This window comes from Oryzias latipes, chromosome 1, assembly GCF_053564925.1.
Source record: "Oryzias latipes strain Hd-rR chromosome 1, Olatipes_Hd-rR_3.1".
Lineage (NCBI taxonomy): Eukaryota > Metazoa > Chordata > Actinopteri > Beloniformes > Adrianichthyidae > Oryzias > Oryzias latipes.
In genome coordinates, this window is record NC_136237.1 from 9,359,386 (window position 1) to 9,385,069 (window position 25,684).

The 25,684-nt window shown below is 44.0% G+C and overlaps 1 protein-coding gene across 2 annotated transcripts; it reads left to right on the top strand.

The window, feature by feature from the left end:
• Positions 1-489: 489 nt before the first annotated feature.
• cep170ab (centrosomal protein 170Ab) lies at positions 490-24,177 on the top strand. Of its 2 annotated transcripts, none has more exons than XM_023960174.2 (19): positions 490-569; positions 1,780-1,925; positions 2,006-2,095; positions 5,563-5,641; positions 5,789-5,847; positions 6,183-6,345; positions 8,723-8,878; positions 9,370-9,810; positions 9,890-10,239; positions 10,313-10,432; positions 11,854-11,986; positions 16,631-18,088; positions 18,186-18,420; positions 19,088-19,196; positions 19,326-19,487; positions 20,929-21,017; positions 21,222-21,315; positions 21,660-21,711; positions 22,849-24,177. In XM_023960174.2, the coding sequence occupies exons 2-19, from the start codon at positions 1,821-1,823 to the stop codon at positions 23,172-23,174; spliced, it is 4,221 nt and encodes a 1,406-aa protein (XP_023815942.1). In that variant the 5' UTR covers positions 490-569; positions 1,780-1,820; the 3' UTR covers positions 23,175-24,177. The 2 variants fall into 2 exon arrangements, with proteins under 2 accessions (XP_023815942.1, XP_078805955.1); XM_078949829.1 differs by lacking the exon at positions 490-569 and adding an exon at positions 1,103-1,218.
• The last annotated feature ends 1,507 nt before the right edge of the window (positions 24,178-25,684 follow it).

Consider the following 25,684-nt stretch of genomic DNA (forward strand, 5'->3'; position numbering starts at 1 on the left):
TGATCAGTGCATGAAAGAGGGACCAGATCACCCCAATCCTGGCTACTCTTTATAGGCTGCTGATGGATTTATGAGTTCTATTTGTCTTGATGTTGAGTCATGGGTTAGGACTTTAAAGTCTTCTTTCTTGAAATGTTTTACCACTTATCCAAGTGGCTTCGTCACTCTTTGACTTGTTTTTAGATCTTTAAATGATCTTCCCCTCTCTCAGTGTCTCTCTCCCTACACCCCAACCCGTGCCTAAGGTCATCTGATCAGTTTCTCCTGCAGATACCGAGGTCTACTGTTACTTCTTTTACCCTCTTAATCTCTGTTTTAATATTTGAGTTTGAATGTATGGTCATGTTAAGACGCAATAAAAGAGAAACTGATTTGGTGTTAATAATCCAATGCATAACAAACCAAATATATACTTACTAGAACAGTCAAATTGACGTTTTATATGACATAACCTTCCTAATTAGGAGCGCAGCGCCACCGTCAGGCCAAGACTCGGTACTGCAGCGGGGCTGGGCAGCGGGCTGGCAGAGCGGCCGCGGCGCTCGGTGTCGGATGCAGGCTGCGCTCCGGTGAGATACCTCTGCGTGTTTGTGTGGTTTTCTGCGGGGGGCGTGTGGGGGTTCGAACACTGTGCTGCCTCCTCGTTTTAAGGATGGAGAGCGGCTCTGCTGTGTACCGGAGCTGCGCGACGATCATCAGCACGATAGAGATCATGGGATGTTGTTCGTCAGCAGACAGCCGCACTGTTATTTGTTCGCTTTGAAAACAGCAGAGATCCGATCGGGAATCTGGTCCGGATCTCTGGGCTCGGTCGGTCCGGATCGGCTTACAACCTGCTGAGAGGCGCCTGCGGGGGGGCTGTGAAGGGTCCCTGCTCTCCATCTGAGCTGCACAGACAGAGACGTCAGTGTGCGTGATCGGCGATGTGATGATTCAGCCCGAGTCCTCCGTCCGGTGCGCGGGGCTCCGCGCTGCTGCTGGGCCGGGATTCGGCCTAACGGGCTAATTTTCGGGCGCTGCCATTGGTCGATTCGAGCATCAGCTGCATCCTGAGCGCGTGGGGGGAGGGGGGCGCTGCCGTCAGCGTAGACTTCTGAGAGCTTCCAGCCGCCTGCCCGCGCGTCACATCTGGGCGGCTGGGGGCCCCGGCGCTCTCCTCCTGGGAGCCAGCAGTCTGCCCCCACTGGAGCTGACTGTAATTAAATCCCACCTGAGAGCGTGAGTCAGCACAGCCTGGACTGCCCTCTGCGGGGGGGTAGCGTGAAACGAGCTGTTGTGTGAGCACGGACAGAGAGAATCATGGGAGAAATGGTGGTGGTGGTGGTGGGTGGGGGGTGATTAAATTAGCAGTTTCTCCTCTGGATGTGTCTCACATGATGACCCACATCATCCTCTCCTCCTCTTCCTCAGGCAGCTCCTCTGTGTGACTCTGCTGAGCAGCTGAAAGTTTAGACTAAAGCAATTTTCTTCAAGTTTTCTTAAAACTTGTATTTTTCAGTAGCACTGCACATATATACTTATATATATATATACTGCAAATATATACTATTTTAGCATCAACAAAGACAGCTTTACATACCTTGTTTATTTCCAAATTTTTACAAGATGAGGACAAATATATTATTCCAAAACAGCAGGTGTCACATGTTATCCTGAACAGAAGTTAGGATGCTGAAATGTTCTTTTTATGCTCTTTTTCCACTTTGGAGAGAAAGTCCTTGTTGACCAAAGTCCCGTAAAAAGACTCACGGATAACTGTGTCTATGTCTACTTTGTCAGCATGATGTGTTAAGGGTCCGAGGTGAACTAGTTAGGCAGAAATGAGTCTGACTTCCTGGTTCCTGGTGAGCAGCGGGGGGACACGTCACCGCCTTCCCAGGGAGATGATCTTTGTGGGGAGGGACGACTGTGAGCTGATGCTGCAGGTAAATGTTTTTCTGTAAACTTTGCTGTCGTGCTGCCAGTATGGACACAGAGGAGTTTACGGTGGCTTTGTCTGATCCAGTCTCGCAGTGTGGACAAACAGCATGCCGTCATCAACTATGAGCCAAACACAGATGAGCATAAAGTGAAGGACCTTGGCAGCCTGAATGGAGTGAGTTTGTCACTGATTTACGGTGTTTTTAACACAAACTCCTATTTCGAAAGTCACTCATACTGTTTGAAACTTGGGTTTGAAATTTAAGCCCACCTCTCAAACCCCATGTACAAATGTGTCTCATTGTGAAACTTTCTTTGAGGTAAACACAACATCTAACCAACAATATGCATCCCTGTTTGTCCTGTAGATTGTGAAGCAACAATGTATAGAGCACACACAGAGATGTTGTTTTGTACTCCTGAGCTTCAGGAACTTGTATGCACTTTTGGCAGCAGTTGTCATTAGCAGTGTTTCACCTCATTGAGAAATTCAGACTCTTCCTTCAGGATTTTATTTCAGTTCATTGTTGTTCGTCATTCACTTATCACAGCTTTCTTATAGTCCATCATCCATTGATCCATCCATCTTCGGAACCCGCTGAGTCCCCTTCAAATTCATATGGGGTGCTGAATGAAGCCTGTCCCTGCTACAATAAAAGGCCTCTTAAAGTCACACTACAGCTTTTCAGGTGATCAGCCTTTGAGCTTCAAAGCCCTTCTGAGACTTTGGTTCTTTTACACCTGCTTGCTTCACTCTCCTGAACATCCACAGTGGCAGTTTGTGGTCCCCGTTCATTCATGACATTCCGGATTGTCTGGAGTTCAGATGGTGGGGGGCAGCAGTCTCAGTAAAGATGTCCAGACCTCCCTCCCACTGACCTCCTCTTCCAGTTCTTCCTACAGTTACATTGGCAAACCCAAGCGAGTTGTTTGTCCCCTGCGTCAGCTTTGGACCCTCCCCTTGGTTGCAAACATACAATGAAGATCAATTTAAAAATCATATTGAACTTGGACCTTCCACATATGATCATCACAGGGACTTGAATCCACAACATGGGTTTTATTCATTTGCGCTATTTGATTCATTTTCTCAGTGGTCCTCTGGATAGTCTTCTAAAGTCACTGAACTGCATGAGGTGTCACTCGCACGTGCACTATAAGACTCTAATTTTCTAATAATTGACCATAATTGGCTTGTTTGTTTACACCAACACACCTTCTCATTCATTTGAATGAGAAGGTGTGTCCAAACTTTTGGTCTGTACTGTATGTTGACTCTTATTTAAATTAAGCTGTTGGCCGTGAAAAAGAAATTGTGTTTTTTGGTTGTTTTGCTATTTGTTCATGTATTGCCAGTTATATTGTAATCGCAATATCGATCACTAGTTTCACAAATTGCGAGTTTTTTCTCATGTCGCGCAGGCCTAATTTCCAAGATGAAAAACTACAAGATCATTTATAAAATGATGTTTTCAACTCACAAACACACATGTTCATAAACACACACACACACATTATCTCACTTGCTGGCATAATCACATATGCAGATGATTAATTGCTGTTAAAAAAAATACAACCTAAATTTCAGTAAAGCTAGGGAGGAAAAAAAGGATCAGAGATCCTAAAAGCCAGTATTTTATTTACAGTTGAATGTGAAAAATGTAAAATGTTAAAACTGGTTGCAGTCCAAAAACATGCTTCATAGGTTGATTATATACTTTAAGTGTCCTTAGGTGTGATTGTTTGACAGACTGGCTACCTGTCCAGGATGTAACCCGCCTTTGCCCAGCAGTCATTGGGACAGGCTCCGACAATCCAGTGACCCTGAAAGGGGTAAAGCAGGTTAAATAGATGGATGTTAAAACCGAGAACCATGACACTTTAATGCATCAAATTTTGACTCTGAGGCTGCTACTGAATGTCTGAAATAGTTAAACAGGGGGAAGAAAAGACAAATATACAAAAAAAAAAAAGATTTAGCTGCCAGTATGATACAAATTTTTGTGAGTACTGACTTCAAGTCTGTAATCTGGTTAATCGTAGAAGGATGTGGTGAGGTGGAATCTTTTAGAGGCAGTAATTAACAAAGGGTCTCCAATCCCGGAAAGAGTGAAAAAGAAACACAAAGCATCAAAGTTTTTGGCAATCTTGTTATCTACAAAGTAAATTATTTTTAAAAATCTCTGTGGATAAGGAACAAGGCCATAATCTTTTGTCCTTCAGAGACTCTCCATCCCTCAGGGACACAATCATATCAGTGACATTACTAAATGATTTAAAAAACTTGTGTGGGTCGACTCCGCCCTCGCCCTCTGTAGTTTTAGCTAAAGCTCCATCGTTAGAGAGGAAGCCATCTGTGAACATGCTCTTGAAGAGCTGTGGTGTCCTGTGGAACCAGACTCCTTTATGATGAACTGTCTAAAGTTGGACATTGTTCTGTGTCAGATGAGTTTGAATGTGACATTTTTATTGGTTGTTATGGAGGCATTGTTTTTCTCCAGGCTTAAGAGCTCAAAGCAGCATCTCTGGTGTTAGGGCAAGGGGCATCAGTACATACACCACACCAGCTTTGGAAAGAACTATAAATGCTGACAGATCTTTAAAGATCTCAGAGGGACACTTGCCCCCCTCCAGACGATGTCTGTTTCAGGGAAGCCTTGTGAGTTTCTGCAGGATGATGAAGAACCACAACTGTAGAGTTACAACAGCATGGCTTCATCCTGGAAGAGTCTGAACTGACAATTGCTACAGTCCAGATCTTCCAGCTGTCCTACAGAGAACATCTGGAGCTTCATTCAAAGAAAAATACATCAAAAATGGCCACAAATTTAAAAAAAAGGCAAGAATGGAACCAAATCAACAATCACACTTCTGAAAGTCAGAACCATGAAGCTATCTTCAGACTGTTTTAGGAGATGAAGAGATTCTGTATTGGTCTTAAGTATTCTGAGACCTGCAGTAGGACTATGTTTGAAATGACATCCCCTAGAGGAAAATAAATGTCAATTTGTCAGATTAAATATGTATGTCATGAGTGTTTGGATGCAAATGAAACATTGGCTCATGTTTCTTACTGTTTGTAAGTTTGAGTTGTCCATCTTTCCATCCATCCATTCTTAAACCCATCTTCTGAACCCTTGTAACCCTAGTGCTATCCTAGGCACTTTAACATTGAGAGTGGGGTCATCTAGACCCCACTAGACAGTGCGCAGTTTTTTTTTTTCAATGATTTGTGATCTTCATGATCTTCATGTGTCCATGGATTACATGAAATCCTCTTCACCATTATCCACCTTTGTCATGGTAGGGATAACACGTCAATGTAAGGGTGGGGTCATAGGATAGCCATGGGTTAATCCCCCTCGTGGTCATGGGGTTAGTGAAGCCTATCCAAGCTACCGCTGGGCGATTGGTAGCCAAGTTTGTTTACATTTTATTCAAATAAAAAAAAAAGCATCCAAACTTTTCTGGGACTTGGGTTGAAATAAGAAAAAGCCTTGGGGGAAGAAATAAATCTGATGTTTTTACCAGCATATGTTCAGGCCATCTCTCTGGTGGCCTCTTGGCATCTGCATGATTCTCACATGTTTCAATCATTTTTCATGATGCTTTTCAATTCAAACTTCTTTGGATTCTTTGTAGACATTTGTCAACGACATCAGAATTCAGGAACAAGTCTACGTCACGCTGAAAATAGAAGACAAGCTGAGGTTTGGATACGATATCCTTCCAGTCTGAACCCAGAGGTGCATGTGGTCTGTACTGTAGCACAATCCAAGCTGGAACGTCTGTTTATTGTATTCTCCCCTGATGCATAATAGAAGAGGTTTTCAGTCACGTTTCCTGCTTTTACCTTAACCTGCCTCACATACCAACCTGTTTACGGTGGTTCGAGGAGAGCTGCTCATTCCTGAGGAGGCCCTCAAGGTGAGATGTCTGCGGCCCAGTGGAGGGAAATGAAAGGTTCCAGCTCATCCTTCAGTTCTTAAAACACCACAACATTCTCAAGACTTTGTAGCTGAATGGATGGAAGAATCCTTAGTACTGAAGTTGGCTTAGATTCCTTTTTTTTGAAAAAAAAAAATTTTTTGCCAGATCAGGCTGCTGCTGAGGCTGTTCAACTTTTCATCTTCCATGTTATGAACCATGCAGGAAAATCTCTGTGGTCACAAGTGCACATCCTGGCAAACTCATTCATCTGTTCAAACACTTAATGAAACCTGTTCTCCTCTTCTCTTCTCTGGGTCTCTGTCTAACTCCAGCACGAAAAGTTGAGCAGCCAGCTTCAGCTGAACCAGAAGAAAACCACAGAGGCTGAATCCTGCAGACCTGAGGCGAGGCCGAGTCAAACGGCAGCAGCATCGACATGTGATGCAGCCACGGCCAAACCGTCTGAGTCCAGCAGGTCCGACGAGAAGACTCTGGGTAAGCTTAAAACCCAGTAAGATGTAGGCTCAAATACTCATGTTTGATTTTTACATACAATTAAATCAGACAATGTGCTCCACGCAATTTATTTTTCTCATTTTGTCTCTCATAGTTGAGGTTTAACCATGAATAAAATTACTGGCCTCTCATCTTTTTAAATGAGAGAACATGCACAATTGGTGGCTGATTTTATACTTATTCCCCCCACTGTACATGTGATAGTTATTGTTTAATTAAATAAATAGTGAATCAAAAAATCTGTATTAAATAGTATTGATACAATAAAGGTGAGAAATAGTAGACAGGTGCTCAAAAGTCAACAAAAGAATTCTGATCATTCAGAAGAATTGACTTTTTTCTTAGTTTATATATTTCTAAAAGTTTTCAGCTTTTTGTTTAGTTCAGGGGATTCCAAACTCTTTGAGAGGTGTGACAGATACTATAAGGTGAAGATGTTTGAGTGCTTTCCAAAGACACACCTAAAGCTATCATCCTTAACTGTACGATTAATTATGTTAAAAATAAAAAGAAACTGTTAAAGAAGAAAAGAAACCTTCAAGAAGCTCCAACTCCTAAAGTTAATTTAGAAACATAAATATTGAATGGCAAACAATATTGATTTAAGTTTAAAGTCCATTCAAAAATAATACAGAAGTCTAAAACATTAGGGTTCATGAGTGTATTCACAGCTATTTTATAGAGCAGCCGCTGTGAATTTTGTCCCAAAGATTGAGACTCTTTGAAGGTTTGTTGGTTTAAGATGTAGATTATTTAAATGTCAGTCAGAAAACCTTAAACCAGACAAATCACTTAACTTATTGAGCAGTTTTCCAGCTTCTGAAATGAATCCAAAATGCTAAATGTCATCATGACATGGGGCCTGGGGGCCACTCTGCTAAAGGTGTGCAGACCACTTTCAGTGAACATGCGGTTTTGGGTCTTTGGATTTTTGGGAGTCGGGACAAAACATGTCCTACAAAAAAAGTCTTATTTATATTAAAAATAAATAGATTTAAAATGATTAAGATACTCACTAAGTGAGATCTTAAGGAATTGTGAGGACTTGTGCTGATAATTATTTTTTGGCGGTATTTTTGATTAAATGTGTGACCAGCTATTAGAAGCCCCAAATTGTTTCTCTTGTCCTCGTCAAGAGGTCACAATAGTCACCAGCATTGAAAAACGTCAATGCTATGGTGAAAAAAAACCTGTTTACCATCGAAATCAGCTTCTAAAATGCGATTGAGTTCTCATGCTCTCATACCACACTTCATTTCTCATACCAAAATGCTCTTACAGTTACTTTTTTCCTGTTGATTTTTTTTATTTTTTACGAATCTGTAGAGGCTCGAAAAACACTTGTAAGATCCATAAGTCAAACCTGCAGAGACTGTGCCCAAATGTCTTATGCAATTAAAATTACTTTACAGGTTTGTATTAAAGGAAAGCATGTCTAGGAAGAAACTGTCAGTTTGGGAGCAAAGGAGACGAACGAGAGAGTATAAATAGTGATTCCAGACAAGACGTATGCTTTGCAAGGTGAGGAAAGACAGAGGTGGAAGAGGAGAGTTCAAGATTAAAATAAAATAATACAGATAGATGAAATGGGAGAAAGGGCACAGAGAAACACAGGTGTTGGAGAGAGGACCAGAGAGGACCCAGGAAGAAGAGAAGGTTTGTGAAGTTGTACTTTTTAGGTTTAATGCAGATAAATAACAGTATGTGTTAAAAATAAGACAAAAAAGTTATTTTTCAATCTATTGGTTCTGCATTTGTTTAAAAAAATACATTTTTTCATAAATTAGAAATGCAAATACCATTTTGTCAAATCTATCAGTTTCCCTTCAGCTCCGCCAGATCATTATCAGCACTGTTGGATGAATGACTTTGGTTTTTTGGGAGGTTTATAAAAATGTTTTTTCTGTTTTTGTTGTTTACGCAATAAAGGACCATCAGATCCAAGGCATTTTTTGTTTAATTCATTTAGGAGTTTTTTCTACGGTGGCGCAATAAAACATAAAAATTGAAACCACCATTATTTTAATTCTGTTTTCAATAAAGAGGTGAATGAAGCCTTAAATATATTACATTTTATTTCATGTCAGAGTATCTAAAGGCTTTTACAACATAAATCTGAGTTTAAGATTCTTGTTGGGCAATTTTAGATACGTAATTTCATATTTTGTCTCACAGAGTTGTCAAAAAATAAACAAAATAAACACACAGCCTAAAATGCATAATTATGTAACCCTAATCAATACAGTGAAAATGTTTTTTAGAGTTATTCTGTGAGGTGATTGTCCCAGCTCTCAAGAATCTGTGCTCTAAAGTGACCTGCAGGCATGGATTGTGACTAACTGAGAGGTTCTGCTAGGAGACACTGCGGTTTTGCACAGAGGAACACCTCTGTATGGTCAGCCCGCCTGGTGGGGAGACGAAGAAGCCGAGGGGCAGCAGCAGCAGCAGCAGCAGCAGCAGGGAAGATCCGAAGAGAAAAACTCAGAACGGAAGAGAGAAAAAGCTGAAGCTGGTATGAGGAAGACAGCATGTAAACAATGTGATCATGACTCCAATGTTTTCTTTAAACTTTACAATTTGCAACACTGGTCTAACCTTTTGGCAGTGTTTTTTCTTCCGGAAAAAATATGACTTTCGTCTTTTATTTTTAGCCTGAGATGCTGTAAAGAGCAGCTCCACTTTGAGTTTCTGCTGGGTGGGTGAGCCATATATCTCTTCAGGAAACTCCAGCCATCCTGAGAAAGACTCATTTTGTTTTAGTGTTCATTATTTTGCAATCCAGCGCTCATGTGAAAGACTGTCTAGTCTTGTATTAAGAGTTCTCCTCATAACTCAGGTCTCAAGTTTCAAGTACCTGCCTAAAGTCTGAGTCTTACTTCAAAGTCCCCACATTTGTTTTAACCACATCTGACTGTTTCAAAGTCCAAAGTTCTGCAAACATGCTCCAATCCAGTGTTTGTAAGCAGGACACCTACAATAATTTCTTTGCATTTATTTTTACAGACACCAAGAAAAGAACAGAAATCACAAAACACAATACCAACCAAGAGGCCAGTTACTTTGAAATCCCATCTAAGGACTCTTCTTCAGCACCAAAAGTGTGTGGAGAACCTTCTTCTCGAGACCAAGATGATGGGCCTTGTGCAGCCGCAGAGCCTTTGCACGGCCACGCCTCCTTTACCATTGAGTTTGACCCTGGAGCTTCAGGCAAAGTGACTGTTAAAGATCGAGTGGCAAAAGCAGGAACAGAGACTCGGCCACGGCCCAAGAGGTCAGTTGGCGAAGAGCTGAGTCCACTTCAGACCGCCATGGTAGCAGCAGAAGTTAAAGTGGCGGACTGGCTGGCCCAGAATGAGCTGCCGTTAACCCTAAAAGAGGCATCTGCAGAGGATGATGGGGAAAGTGTGAAGAGCGATGTTCCTGTGCAGCTGAGAAGCCTTAAAGGTATCTGACATACAACATAACTAATGAAAAAGTGAAAATGTTCTCTAAATACGCATGACGTTTTCCGTTTTGCTGACAGGAAGCAAACATGAGGACGGCACTCAGAGTGATTCTGAAAATGCTCTTGGGGAGCAGCGCAGAGCTGCAGCTCTGGATGAGCGCTCATGGGGGCTCTGGGGTGACGCCAGGACGAAAATAAGAGAGGGGCGCGCAAACGTACCAGAGGGCCTCTTTGCAGAGGAGGACAGTCCCGCTCGCCGTCGCAAACCTTCCTCTTCCAAAGTGGCCAAAGAGTTGGTGGAGAGGCGGCGAGGCTCGGCTCCTGTTCAGCAGAACCGCAGAGACGATTACAGCGACAGAGGAACGTACACGGTTGAGCTGGAGAATGGAGACCGTGAAGACGACGAGGCTAGGAGACTCATTGACAAAGTAAAGATTTGTGTAGAACAAACTTGTCTTTTGCTAATGACTGTCAGTTTTTACACACACGTGTGTGTTTCAGGTGTTTGGTGTGGACGATCACAGTGTTTCCAGGTTAGCGAGCAACGTCCAAAAAGAGAGACCCTCCTCCCACAGATCTGCTGCCAAGAACAGAGGACAGCCTGCATCCTTGAAGACTGAGGTGCACATGTTTACTCTGAAGTGAAAAACAACCAAAAGTATTCTCTGTCCAGCTCTTTGCTCCAATGGTCCCTACATGGATTTCCTCAGCAAACTCCGATTTTGTCTTTTCTTGAGGGATGTTACCTGATCCAATTAGGTAACATCCAACTGTGTCCAGACAACACTACAAAATGACATCAACACTACGGAGAGCCATTTTTAAACGCACAAAGACATGTTTTTCTTTTGTTTGTTTTTTAACTTGTCCTGTCCAACAGCATGGCAGACAGATGAGAGCTGAAGGCCTCTTGTGTTGGACATATTTTACTTTAACAACAGGGGTTATAAATCTTCTGACAAACCAGAGGTATGTCTGAATAAACCCCTTTTGTAATCGAGGCCAAAAAAAAAAAGACATGGTTTTTGATGTTTGGCCAAATCTGAGGCTAAGGAGATTGGTTTCGGGATCTTCCTCCATGTATGGACGTTTTAGCGCCAGGCAGCAATAATCCTGGGACGAGAGATTAGTCCCTCTCTTGAGCACACTTGACTTCTTCTCCAAACATTTTGGGTTTTCACTCCCTCCCATTACTTTTTCTCCTTCCGTTTGTGGTTTGTGGAATGAAGCTAGACTGAATTTTAAGGTGAAGTGTCACTCAAAATTACGGTAACTTTCTTCTTTTGGATGGAGGGGTTGAAAGTTTTCTGATAGGCTTTTTGATTGTGTTTTTGGTGCTAGAAAGATGGCGTTTTCAGTGACACCCTTTCCAACTGTTCAGCTTGGTTCTGTTGGCTTTTGGGGAGCAGAAAACATAGAAACCTTCTTTTTACTTTCAGGATGAACAAAGCTTGTTGTGTTTTTTAAAGACAAAAAGTTTGTTCAAGATGGCCGTGATTACCATAAACCTCTTTGTGGTGGTTGCCATGGTTCCAATTTTGCCTATTAATATTACACTAAACCACAGTTTTTATTTTTATTTTGGCCCCCTGTGTGTTTTACTTTGACACCCCTGACCATTTAATGCAATTGCTGAGTTTTCTTTTTTTAGCACAAACACTTGTCTAGTGTGTGGTGGAAAGGGATATTGTTAGTTTGTAGGTCTATGTACGGTACATTGGGCCAGCATTGACTACCATTATCGAACAGTTGCACATCTACCCCCTATATCTCCTCATGGACTTGATACTTTCCCTTTCTGACCTCTTTGTTTCATCTTGAGTTGAACAAACAGCAACAAACAAGATGATGTCTGATCTCGGGTGTTCCAGTGTTTTGTGTCAGTTTTCCTACACATTATGTGACATTATTTTTTTCATTTAATTGCATTATTTGATTGAAAACAAATTCAAATTGAGACAATGAACAACTCCTTTTGAGGTCAGCTTTTGCTGGTTGTTTTATCCAACTAATGACTGTTTTCTTTGTCTTTGTGAGTTCAGGCCTTGTCTGAAGAGTTGGTGGTGGGTGGTCCTCGCTGGGTGTCTCAGTGGGCGACTCTGGCTGCCAGTCATGTCAGGACTGACCCGGAGGGATCAGGGGGGGAGAACCAAGTCCTGCTCACAGATGATAGAGGTAAGGCTTGAACTTCTGTCACATAATGCTTTTTTGCGAATCCACCCTCATGCACTTTGGAGGTTTCAGGACTGTGTTTAATCACAGCTCAAGCATGTACTTTGATGCAAGACACGCAGACAGGAAAATAGCAGGAGAATTATAAACTAAAACTAGAAGTATTTCTCCTTTTAAACATCCGTTGTGATGTCACAACAACCCAGAAGCACATGCGCATTACATATTAGACAAGCTCCCTGATCTGCACCTTCCATTGTGCACAAGCTCAGGTGTGGGAGAAGAGAAGATGGCACATTGTTCCTTTACCGCACGCATTTTATGTGTGTCTAAGGCTGGATTTTGTTGTTGGCCACACATATTTTGAAATTAATCTTAAAATTAAAGCCCCCAATATGTTCTCCGCATTTGTGTTACCTCTCTGACCGAGTTTGAAGGCTTACTGTCCTGCATTAACCGGAGAGGGTAAAAAAAATTAAAACAAGAAAGAAATCAGGGGACTTTTTTTATTATTGCCTCAATGACACGCCTTCTTTTGAAGAAGCAGAGAGCGAGGACTTTGGGGTGGGGCTGTCTATTACCCGGGCTGAATCTCTGAGGTACCGTAATATCCGGACTATAAGCCGCTACTTTTTTCCTGTGCTTACAGTCCTGCGGCTTATTCAGTGACGCGGCTAATTTATGGATTTAATTGGCGGCCGCCATGTACGTACTTCTGGACTCAGTGTATGGTTTGAATTCTCTATCCAACTCCAAGCAACAAGTCATTTATTTTTCAACACACCGCTTAGCAGCCAAACAGCATGCAGCTCACTTCAGGTCTTAGACATTTCAGTCATGGTTCAACAAAAAGAAACACGCATGCCCAGCCGCATCCCAGTATCCTTTGGTGCCATTAGACCCAACATGCACGTGATCACCGCTATAATATGATGCAGCTTTCAAGTTAAAAGCAATCGTTAAAAGCAGCGTGAAAAAATCCACCATCACCAACGGGTTTGGAAAAGCCGGTCAGCTGCTGACGGAAAAGCTGCAATCTGCAGCTGGGCTGCACGTAAATATGTGGGAATAACAACAGCCTTTATTTTGTCGGGACACGACTGAAAACACAAATTGACGTGGTCGTTTTAACTGTTTCTAAGGACTGAGCGGAATTTTGCTTTGAAAAGCTCACAGCCTCCGTGTGAGCTGGAGACACTGCCGATGGCAGTCTGATGGCTCCCACACGTAACAACGCATCAGCCCCTCATTCACAAAACGTTCAGTATTAAGTCCGATTGCTCTGCACAGACACGATTTGCTCCGTCCACCGGCGCAATGGGGACGAAGCGCTCCTCCTTGGAGCCGCCCTGGCCAGGGGTGTCGGAGAACATAGGAATGGGAGACAAAGAGCCCGCTTGGCGAGCGCGGAGCGCAGAGGCGTTTGTTGTGGAAGGAAACTTCTGACGCACGCGCCGCGCTGAGGCGCGCGTATCGTGCTGAGGAGCGCGCTTTTCAGTCGCCGCTGCTTTATTTTACTGGTGTGTTTTTTTAACCAGCTCTGTTACTCCCATAATGCTGCCGCGACACAAGCGGAAGGAGAGCTGTTCTTCCGTTCGCCCCTCCATCCACTGCTGTTCCTTGCTCATTCATAAACATGTACAACAGTGTGGCGAGCCAGGTTAGACCCGCCTTTAGCCCCCAAGACTCATTGGAAATGGGGTATCGCGGATGTAAATTTCCTCATCATAACTGAGGAATGTAATGTTGATTATATGGTTACTGTTTGTAATTTTATGTATGATACCTAGATTGTCAATAAGTAAAAAAAGATAAAAAAATGAAAATAAAAAAAACCATAACTGAGGAACTTGTGAACAGAATAGAGGTGCATGCTGTTTGGCAGATGTGGGTGTATTCAAATACATGAGCCTGAGGCAAGGCTGTCTCCTCCCACAGTGTGCTAATGAATTGCACTTGGTCTGGGAGTCAGGACGAGATTTGTCAGGCTGACCATGCATGCGGCTTGTACACTGATGCGGTTTGTGTATGTACAAAAGAACTTAAACATCTGGAAATGGGTGGGTGCGGCTTGTCATCGGGTGCATTACGGTAGTCAACAAGCTCCTCTGTTGCAAGGCCCCAGGAGTGGATGAAGTCCGCCCTGAGTACCTCAAGTCTCTCTGGATGCTGTCGGAGTGTCTCGGCTGACATGTCTCTGCAGCGTCGCGTGGCAGTCGAGAACTGTACCACTGGACTGGCAGACGGGGTGGTGGTTCCCCTCTTTAAGAAGGGGCACCGGAGGGTGTGTTCCAACTACAGTGAATTATACTCCTCAGCCTAGGTGGGAAAGTCTATGCCAGGGTACTGGAGAGGAGAGTCCGTCCGATAGTTGAACCTCGGATTCAGGAACAACAGTCCGGTTTCCGTCCTGGTCGTGGAACAGTGGACCAGCTCTATACCCTATCTAGGGTGCTGGGGGGATTGTGGGAGAACGCTTACCCAGTCCATATGTGTTTTGTGGATTTGGAGAAGGCGTTTGACCACGTCCCCCGTGGTATCCTGTGGAGGGTGCTCTGGGAGTATGGGGTCCGGGGAGCCTTACTGAGGGCTGTCCGGTCTCTGTATGACCGGAGTAAGAGTTTGGTTTGCATAGCCGGCAGTAAGTCAGACCTGTTCCCGGTCCACGTTGGACTCCGGCAGGGCTGCCCTTTATCACCAGTTCTGTTCACAGTTTTTATGGACAGAATTTCTAGGCGCAGCCAGGGGCCGGAGGGGATCTGGTTTGGGGACCACAGGATTTCCTCTCTGCTTTTTGCAGATGAGGTTGTCCTGTTGGCTTAATCGAGCCAGGACCTCCAGCGTGCATTGGGGCGGTTTGCAGCCGAGTGTGAAGCGGCTGGGATGAGGGTCAGCACCGCTAAATCTGAGGCCATGGTTCTTGACCGGAGAAGGGTAGTCTGCCATCTCTCGGTGGGTGGAGTCTCCCTGCCCCAGGTGGAGGAGTTTAACTATCTGGGGGTCTTGTTCACGAGTGAGGGAAGATCGGAGCGCGAGATCGACAGGCGGATCGGAGCGGCGTCCGTAGTTATGCGGTCGCTGTATCGGTCCGTTGTGGTGAAGAGAGAGCTGAGCCGAAAAGCAAAGCTCTCAATTTACCGGTCGATCTTCGTTCCAATACTCACCTATGGTCATGAGCTATGGGTCATGACCGAAAGAACGAGGTCCCGAATACAAGCGGCTGAAATGAGCTTCCTCCGTAGGGTGGCGGGGCCCTCCCTTAGAGATAGGGTGAGAAGCTTGGCCACCCGCGGAGAGCTCGGAGTAGAACCGCTTCTCCTCCACATCGAAAGACGCCAGTTGAAGTGGCTCGGGCATCTAGTCTGGATGCCTCCTGGACGCCTCCCTGGAGAGGTGTTCCGGGCATGTCCCACTGGGCGGAGGCCCCGGGGAAGACCCAGGACATGCTGGAGAGACTACATCTCTCGGCTGGCCTGGGAACGCCTTGGGGTCTCCCCAGAGGAGCAGGAGGAAGTGGCTGGGACGAGGGAAGTCTGGGCATCTCTGCTCAGTCTGCTGCCCCTGCGACCCGGCTCCGGATAAGCAGAGGAAGATGGATGGATGGATGGCCTCAATGAAAATAAGAAAAACATCAGAAAGTTCTGGAGGCCTGAGCAGGCTGGCTCCCCATCCTGCAGCGGTTTTCTGTCTGGCCGCCAGCTCGCCCCCCGGGAGCCTACATAGGGATCAAGATCGCTGCAGTTCCATCGGCCCTGTGACAGACTGTCCAGGGTGTACCCGTACTGGCGATTTGGTTCAGACGGTACAGACAGGTACCAAATTGTGCTGCACCGCTGAAATCGCGCAGCTGCCAGACCTCCTTGCCACACCTGTCGCTCAAATCGCGCCACAGGTCCTCAGATCCACAATTTGTATCATTGACTTAACATTAAAACCGGCCGCTTCTGCCACGACTCGCATTCGGTGTGAACGCAACTTAACTTTAACCAGTATTCCTAAACTTAACCACCCTATGGGGGGATTTTTAAACTTTATTCAGTGTTAAAAAATCTCTTTTAGTGTCAAATTTAGAAACTTAACACTTGTGCTATAAACATCCAATACTCTGTGTTTTAAAATGCAACTACAAAGAGTGTTGTTCCAACTCTATCCTTGTGTTTTATATGTAACACTTTCAAAAGTGTTGTTTTAACTCAATCTAGAGTGGAGTTACACACTTTCAAAATGTTCAAATGAATTTTCAATCTGAGCGTTCATATCTTGACAAACATGTGACTCTGCTTTATTTCTGCCTTTTTTATCTGGCAACACCAGTGAAATATTGAAACTCAAGTTGACTTCAAAGGTGGAAGTTGCTGTTTCCATGCAATTGAACGTCATTTCTCCTCATTTGTGGAGCCCAGTTAGGGTTTGCCATAAGAAAAGCTGCTCTTCAGCTCTTGAACATGTGCTTCACTTGGTTCAGCTTGCTGGCTTCACATGTGAAAAACATTTTAGGCAACATGACAAAACCTCTCGCATGAAGTGCAGATTTTTGCTCCTGAGCTTCTTCTCTACGCTGTTGTACTCTGTCTTGGTTTGGCCATGATTGGTCAAATGTCCAAGCTTCCAAAAACAATGTTTCACTGTGAATATTTTCTCTTTCAGCTGAAATTGGTGAATCCAGCCGCTCATCCTCTGGGCATGCAGAGCGTAAGAGAAGAACCTTACCTCAGCCACCTGGTGAGCATCTCCTGCTGGGAAGGAGGACCCTGGGAGGGGGTCCGCTTACAGAGTTGGGAGAGAAACAGGACACAGAGCTGCAGGAAAAGGAGAGCCAGGAGGAGCGGGTGGCCAGAGGGAAGGGCCAGCCTGGCCGTGGCAGTGGCGCCGTGGGAAGTCACAGCAGCAGCCCCAGTCGATCCTCGCCGGCAAAATCTCAGGATAGTGGGGGGGGCAGATCTGCTCATTCAGGCATGTTGGCCAATCTGCCCCCTCGCCCTCTGACCAGCGGGGAGAAGAGAATGGAAGAAGCTCTGAGAAGGAGAAAGGAAGAAGACAAGGCGAGGGAAAGCAGTGGGAAGTCTTTACTGAGGCAGGAGAGTTTTACTGTGGAGAGACAGACCTCCAACATTCCCATTGAGCTCATACCGCGCATCGATGGCTCCTCGGCCTACAGAACTCAGAGCAAAGAGCCGGGCATCGACTGCACTGCGCTGCAGAAAGACTCGGAGGCTGTGGCAGCCTTTTTGGAGACCATCGTGTCAGACCAGGGCGACCCCCCAAGTCAGTCCATTGAGGGCTCCATGTCACCAGAGTCTGATGTGGACACCACGAGCACAGTCAGCCAGGCTGAGGGAGCCAGGAAGGTGGTCCAGAAACGGCGCCCACTGACAGGACAGCAGAAAGAGAGGACAGTTGTCTGCTCATCTAACAAGGGTTCTTCTGGGGGCAGGGAGGCTCAAGACCGCAAGATCAAGAGCAAAGCTCCTGCCCCCCAACAGGCAGGTCGCCCATGGACATCCCTGGACCTCACTGATGATGACGTGAACTCAAACTCTCTGCTGTCAGATCCACAGCCCACCTCCACACAGCAGCCTAGAGGTTTGGTTCCTCGAGCCCAAACTGGGACCTCAACAGCCAGCACCAAGTCCAGCCGGGCTAAGATGATGCAGCCCCCACCTTCTTCTGGAACCAACAAAGCCACCAATGCCCCCAAGCCCAGGCCCACCAGGACGTCCCTGTTAAGACGAAACCGGTTAGGGGACTCCTCAGACACTGAGCCAGCTGATCTGGACCGAATGTCAGTGGCCTCTGAGGCGTCCACGGCCAGCTCCACCTCCAGGACAGGGATGGCTAAAAGAGGCATGTCCAGAATCGAGGCTCTAGCACAGCCGAGAAGGCCAAGAGTGGGCTCCCCATCTGCTCAGAGCGACTCTGAGGCCACAGTGACGAGGGGCCGGGGTTTGGGGACCCGCGGCTTAGCTAGTGAATATGCCTTCAAACATGGGCCGAGGGGGTCCAGTTTGAGCTCAGTGTCTGGACCCAGAGCCAGAGCCAACAGCGTCTCCAAGCTTCCAGATAAAAGCAAAGGAGGCTCCTCTTTTGCACCCGTCACACATCCATGTAAGTGAAAAAATCCCAGTATTAACATCCAAACTTCCACTTTCAAAATTTGTGTCAGCACCCTGTATCATTCTGCATCTCAAACCTTTGTCCTCAGCTGGAACCCGATGGCGCCGTCTTCCCATGGATTACGCCTCAACTTCTGAGGATGAGTATGGATCCAACCGCCACACATCCAAGCAGGGGCCAATCCCTTCCACCAGGGTGGCCCAGTCAAGCGGGTCTGCGCCAGCAACCCCAAACCCTGCAGGCATGGCTGCCTTAAGGCAAAATTCCAGAGATCAGGATGAGTACATGAGAGACTGGACCACACACAGCGAGGAAATTGCCAGGTAAGGTGGGCCACAGGTGGCATTTCTTTAGGACGTACTGTACATGATCGCTCAGATGTTGAGAAAATAAAGGAGATGTTAAACTGTGATCCAGAGAACAAGAATACATAAATCTGCTGCCTTTTGGTAGCTTTTAGCACAAGCAGGCTCTCCCCACCACCTGTGGTAGTTGTCAGCCTTATCTGCCTGTAGTATTTCCACCTCAAAAACAGTTTTTTATATGCAGGGAACTTTTCCATTTTCTCCTTTTTATGAGGAGTGAGTGACATGTCTGATTGCTCAGATGTTTAATTATTATCAAGAATTCCTGCTGGAGGCAACAAAAACCACTGAGTCACAGGAATGGCAGTGAGAAATGGTTAAAAAAAAAAAGACCTACACCTGAAAGCTGCTGCAGTGCAGAGTACAGTGCAGGGTTGCACCAGTTACTGCAGCCCTATTAATGTTTTCCTAGACATGCAGCATATTTAAAACACCCCACAGTTCTTTGAGGTATAATTAGCAGACTGGATCAGATGCTGATCCCATCCATCAGATTCTGGGTGTGGGATGTTCTTGATGCTGTGGTTTGTGCTCTAACGTTGTGTTTAAAGTTTGAAGATCACCTAGTCAACAGCAGAAAATGCCGCTTGCACGTGTCACAGAGGAATTTGTGTTTCATCATTAGGATTAGTCAAGATTTAGCCAAAGACTTGGCCATGTTGGCCCGAGAAATCCATGACGTAGCCGGAGAGATCGACTCGGTCAGCCCTGCAGCCACTGACCCTGCAGCTCGGGTAAATCCTTGCACAGCTTTCCTGTTTGCTGCAGAATCTTTAATCATTCTGCCTGACCCTGAATTATTATGTTTGTTGTGAATGCTTCATTACTTTGTTGACTGACTCATCTTTTTTGTGCATTTTAAGGTGGAAGAGGCTTTATTTGAAGACAGCTTGGATGGGGGTGGTGTCTTGACGGAATCCTGTGGCATCATGGGAACCAACGGTCAGTCTGTGGAGCTTCGCCAGCGAGGCTTGGGCGCGCCACGCTCCCGCTCCATCCGCAGACAAACGTGGAACAGAGATGATGTAAGTCGACACTGAAGGAGTTGTGTCAAAAAAAAAGCTTCATTTTAGCTTAAGCATTTACAAAAGTCTACCACTAAAAGGAAGTGGTAATGAAGCTGTCTCCAAATTGTTATTTGGATTCAAAGCATGAAAATGAATCAGGGGATGCATCTGCATCTGATTGAAACTCATTTGATATGTACGGTGGCCGAAAGGTGCAACAAAAGTTTACATTTAAGATACAACCACAAAGCCCTGGACAAATGAACAAATACTGAAACACTACAGCAAATCACAGAACAAATTACCGAGTCCTGTAACACCACAGCAAATCCAGGTGCAAATTACCAAATGCCGAACCACAAAAAGAAACCCCGTTACAAATGACCAAATCCAGAAACACAACACGAAAGCGAAGACATGGCTTCTAACAGAAAGGGACGTGATATAAAACCAATTGTGTGTAGTCTTTAACCCTTATGCTATCCTAGACACTTTAACATTGGGAGGTGGGTCATCTAGACCCACTAGACAGTGCGCTAAACCTTTTTTCTTCAATGATTTGTGATCTTTACAGGTGTCCATGGATTACATGAAATCTTTCCACTTTTGTCCACCTTTGTCATGGGTTAAAAATTATTTATTACTGTTTTCTTCATGTGGACATTATAAATACACAAAATTGTCCAACAGCATTTTTTTAATTGTATTACTACAATGCAATTTACAACAATGTTTAGCAAGGTAAAGTTTTTCGTCACTTCTGGTATTAGGGGTATTCCCTTCCCCAGCAGCTGCTCACATTTGATAATTTTTCTCCATCTTCTGCTGTCGTATTTTGCACTTGCCGGTCAGCCGTTTAACAGTAAGGGAAACCCTTATTACCGGAAGTGACGCAAAAACATTACTTTGTTATACATTGTTGTAATTTTTACTGTAGTGGTTTTTAAAAAAAAATGCTTTTACATGTATTTATAATCCCTTTTCTGTGTCTCCACTGGTCACTTGTAACTGGGTTGCGTTTTGTGATTCAGTATTTGGTCATTTGCTCCCGGATTTGCTTTTGGTTTCAGGACTCTGTAATTTGTTCCGTGATTTGGTGTTTTGTTTCAGTTTTTGTTCATTTGTACTGGGATTTGTTGTTGTTGTATCTTAAATGCGAACGAATCTTGCACTTCTCGGCCACCGTAGATACGTCACTTCAGGTAATTTTGATGACTTTCATTTTTGTTGAGGCGGTTACTTTTCAAATGCACAGATGTTGAATGAGGTGTTCTGCTTGGCAGCATCAGGCTGCTTTTAACTTTGCCTTTTAAAACCTGCAGAAATATGTCAACAGCATCAGAGCGGGCCTAGAGTTTGAACGTTTTTCCTATTTTTTTCATAGACTGTCTTTATTCTGGACAATGTAGGAATCCCTTGAGTACAAATCAGTGCAAAAGGTTTTCATGCGTTTTTTCAGGCTCTCCTCGATGGCCTTCTGCTGGCTTCTGTGACTCAGCTCTCCTCCAGAATACGTCAGTCTGTGGACAAAACTACATGCAAAATCAGGTGAGTGCTCCTGTACTCAGCATTTTTAACCAAATTCCTCATTTTTAGCATGTTTGGATTTTCTATTATTAAAAAAAACTCACAGCTGGAGACTAAGATGTAAAGCATCAAGATTTTCATCTGTGTTTTACTGTGACAGACTAGTGCAGACTGTTAACTAAAATAATCATGATTTGTGCAATTTTTCCACAACCTGTCCTTAAGGATCCTCTTTAAAGACAAAGACCGCAAATGGGAGGACATTGAGTCGAAGCTTCAGGAAGAACATGAATCCCTGCTGCTCAAGAGCTCCAGCAAGGTGATGCATGACAGCTGTTAGGAACAGAGAAATACACTGTATGAGAGCAAACAGCAGACTGCTGCTCAAGAAAAACAACGAGATGAGACGTTTTTTATGAAGAAAGAAAAATTGTTTAATAAAGTCGCTTCCATGCAAACACATAAATCCTTCCTTGAACCAGGCTGTCCTTAAGTGAACCCCGTGGAAGTGTGCCTTGCTCTGGCAGCGACTGCAGAGCTCATAAACCTTATTTGAGGGTGAACTGCACTTCTTTACTGCCAGGACAGATTTAATCAAACCGATTTAATGTCAGAGTGAACTTTGCCCCATGAGACCAAACTTTTTATTGATGTTCCTAACAGGAAGTTTCATCCATTGTTGAAGACCTGCGGAGGGTGGAGACACAGCTGGCAGGTATGGATCCTTCCAGATCAGATCAGCTGCTAACAGGGGGGTTTCTGTGGGCCCAAGCCACAGTCTTGACATCCTTCTGTTATCAAGTAAAATAACAAAAATAAGTGATCCAGGCTTCTTAAGGTCGTTTGAACAAATAAAAACAAAGTTCAACACCTCAATAATGTGTCCACTTTTCAAACTTTAAAACCAAAAACACAACTGGAAAAAACAACAACTGGAGAACAATCTGAATGACAGAGCTCAGCCAAACTGAAGATCAGCCAATAAGACTGACGCCTAAAGTGAAAAACACAATGAGTCACCATCTTTGCCAGTGTTTATGCAACAAAACCTTAGAAGGTTGTCACATCTGTTTGGCCGTTGCAGGTGATGAACAGAAATCAATCAAACTGGTTTTATAGAATGAAATACTTTGAAATCTAAGATGCAAGAGTACAACAATACAAATACACCCACAACTGTTCCTCAAAAACAAACAGTGATGATCCCTGTGGGATGCTGGAGTCACGTCAGTATTTTTTTCACTGTGGTAAACTTTTTCTAAAGCTTGGTGGGGGGGGGGGGGGGGGGGACTCCATTCTTCAAGGTCCATCTAGAAACCTAACTGAACTGTTGTTCCTTATTAAAATGCCCATAAATTTGTTTCTAATAATGGCAATAATGGAAACTATATTCCATTTTCATTGTTCTGACACAGTGCTCCACATTATTTTAAACATTCTTGTACTGTCACAGGGGTCACTGGGGTTGCTGGAGCCAATCCCGGATACTTTAGGCTGAAGCTGGGGTACGGCCTATACAGTTGGCAGTACTACAGTAATTCGCAGAGAAAATCTGGTTTTAAAAACAGCTGAAGCATCCACTGCAGCGTGATAAAAACACACCAGAGCCTTTTCACAGCAAGTGCGCCACAGATTTCTATTCGACATTCCAACCATTTTGATTTCTTTATGCCTTAATGAAGAGTTTATCTCTGCTGCCAATTTTATTTATTAATACATTTTTAACATGGCTTGGGGGACTTAATGTACTTGCAATGACTGCATTTTGCAACTGTGACAGCCAACCGCCAGCAGTGACATCAAACTATACTAACATTCACTTTACTTGTTTGTTTTCGCTTCAAACTGGCAGTAATTGACATGATGGTGGACCCCGATGGAACACTGGATGCCTTATCAAATCTGGGGCTGACCAGTCCCCTTGCTGACCAGAGGGCCGGCCCAGGAGCTCAGATGGGGGCGTCGACATTGGAGCCTGAAGCAGCGTCCTCCAACACAGCGCTCAAAGGACTGTTTAAAGCCCAGAGATCATCAGAGGCGACAGACCGAGACACACAGCCACAGTCATCTCTTGATCCTACAAACAGAGGGAAGGAAACCACCCCTGCATGTAAGAACGGTTCTGAAACCTCTGAACCATTTTGTGATGTGAAGTCAAAAGGGTCTGTTTTTTCATAGTAAGTTTGAGACTGAAAGGTCAGCAATGCCCTTTCTCCAGCTGGACTTCATGAAAGCAGGAAGATCCTTTTTGGATTCACAGATTGCTGAAAGTCCGCTTATAGTGTCAACTGCTGAGCTTTGAAAGGAGCGGCTTTTATCAAGCCTTTGGTGTTTTTGTACTGCAGCTCATTCTTAATATCCATTTTCCCACAAATATTTGATAAAGTTAAATTGTCACGTTTAGAATATATGTCATCCTCAAATGTTTTAAATCTATTTTAAATGCTGATGTGCACCTTTGAATCCTTGTTTGTGACAAAAGTCAGAAACTTGCATTAGAAAAAGTCTAAAGAAATGTCTGTGTGCGCTGCCACATAATATTAAAAGCATACATATATTTTTATCCTTACAATTCTTTCAGAAACAACCCTTTAAAAACGTAAATGTAAATGTGAGATGAAATCCAATGCTTCAGACAGAAACCCAAGTGTAGCCTCAGAAAAGTATTTTTTTTCCCATATATAGACTGTCACAAGTGGCCTGACCCAAACAATCACAGAGAGTGGAAGAAAAAGGATCAATTCTAGTGTTTGCACTTTCACAGAGGAATCTCCCCATTTCTGACGCAGAGCTCAACACTTTCTTTACACAAAAGCAGAGTTTGAGAGCAGCTGTTCCAACACAAATGCTTCAGAAAAGTGCTTCTGATGACAGACGTCGTGTTGCAGCAGTGTCAGACGGGGACCTCACGCCCTCCGCTGCATGTGTTCCATTCAAATGCAACAGATCATTTGTGATCGGCAGAGTTCCTCCAGTTGGAGTTTACACTCGAATGTAACCAGAACTGCTGACAACATTTTCACCAAAAAGAGCTTTAATATGACTGGAACTGTACTTTGTGTCGGCATATGGGGATCGGTTTGTTTTGTATAACTCTTTTTTAATTGTTGTTGGGTTAAATGTTGACCTTGCAATATGTCCTTGTTTGTCTCATTTTCAATAAAATGCATGATGAGCTGTGTTTGCTGCTGCTTTCATATTAAAAAGCATCACCTACATATATTTTTCAGTTTGTCGATATTCAAAATATAGTTGGTCGAACTATATTTTCAATAACTCAAAAAAAGAATTAATATTTCCTCATTTAACATCATATAAATAATTGAACAATTAGTGCATGTCCTCCTGAAGGAGATTGTTCTCGAGAGACCACCAGCTCAAGAGCCCTGGGCTTTGCAGCAGAACAACGATCTAAACACAGCAGAAGATTCACTTCTGAAAGTATCACAAACAGAAGAAAAAGTCAGCTGTGAGGGTGGTGTAGTCACAGACCTCAAACTGTCTGTTTGCCAAGACAAATAAACGCGCATACTAATGCTAAAATGCACATGTTGCAGCCATAGTTATTCTAAGAAACAATGCCAGCATCAGCCAACAAACTCTGTGGCTTCTCAGATTGTAGTTTTGTTTTAGAATAAGACTTTCGGCATCTCCATGTCAGTTCTTTGGACATTGTGCTTAGTGTACTTAGAGCCACATAAAGTGACCTTTGTAGAAAAGACGTTCCTAATGTTTCCTCAGGTTTCAGTGCTGTCACTTTCACTTGCACTGTCAGAACTCTAAAGGTGACTGATGCGAGAATCCTTGAGAGCTGCTGAACATCTGCTGCTCCTTGACCTCTGAGGTTGGTTGACTTACTAGAGATTTCCTGCTTCTCTGCTCTCTTGCTTAAGTTTTTTTTTTTCAGTGTAGGCAGCTAAAACATCTTAATGCACCAGGCTGGCCTTTTTAATTATTATGTTTGAGTAATGCTATTGTGTTTTCATTTTCTCATTCATTATTCATTCATTATTAATTAGTTTTTTACTTAAAAAAAATGCACCGGATCCAGCTTTATGGCATGGTGCCTTATCCTACTGGAAGTAGCTAACAGCAGATGGTACACCGTGGTCATAAAGGGATGGACATGATCAGCAACAAGACTCAGGTAGGCTATGGCATTGTATCCATGCTCAGTTGTTACTAAAGGGGCCAAAATATGCCAAGAAAATATCCCCTGAACCATCACACCACCACCGGTATGAACTGTTGATACTAGGCAGGATGGATCCATGCTCAAAGACCTGCCACTCACTGGATATTTTCTCTTTTTTCAGAGCATTCTCTGTCAATTCTAGAGATAGTTGTGGGTGAAAATCCCAGTAATTTAGCAGTTTCTTCTGGTATTATATTCTTTTTCTGCTTCATCTAGAAACTTTGTAAAAACTGTGCTCTTACCAGTATGTCAATCATTCTGTTTTAAACCAAATCAAGGTTAGACTTAGATGTAACAGACATCCACCAAAGACAAAAATCCCTTTTTTTCAAGACGAGTTCAGCTTGTCTTGTATTTTTCATGGATGGGTGCTGTGAAACACTTTTCTGTTCTTGCTTTATCGTCTGTCACCCCCCCCCCCCATCACCACCATCACTTCTCCACAGATGTGTCAGCGGCAGGTTTCCAACATCACTCAGAAGACACCACAGCA

Coding starts and splice junctions, on each gene's coding strand:
- cep170ab (XM_023960174.2), top strand. CDS start 1,821: ATGAGTCTGACTTCCTGGTTCCTGGTGAGCAGCGGGGGGACACGTCAC. Junction 9,811..9,889: donor GCAGCTGAGAAGCCTTAAAG/GTATCTGACATA, acceptor TTTTGCTGACAG/GAAGCAAACATGAGGACGGC. Junction 10,433..11,853: donor CTGCATCCTTGAAGACTGAG/GTGCACATGTTT, acceptor TTGTGAGTTCAG/GCCTTGTCTGAAGAGTTGGT.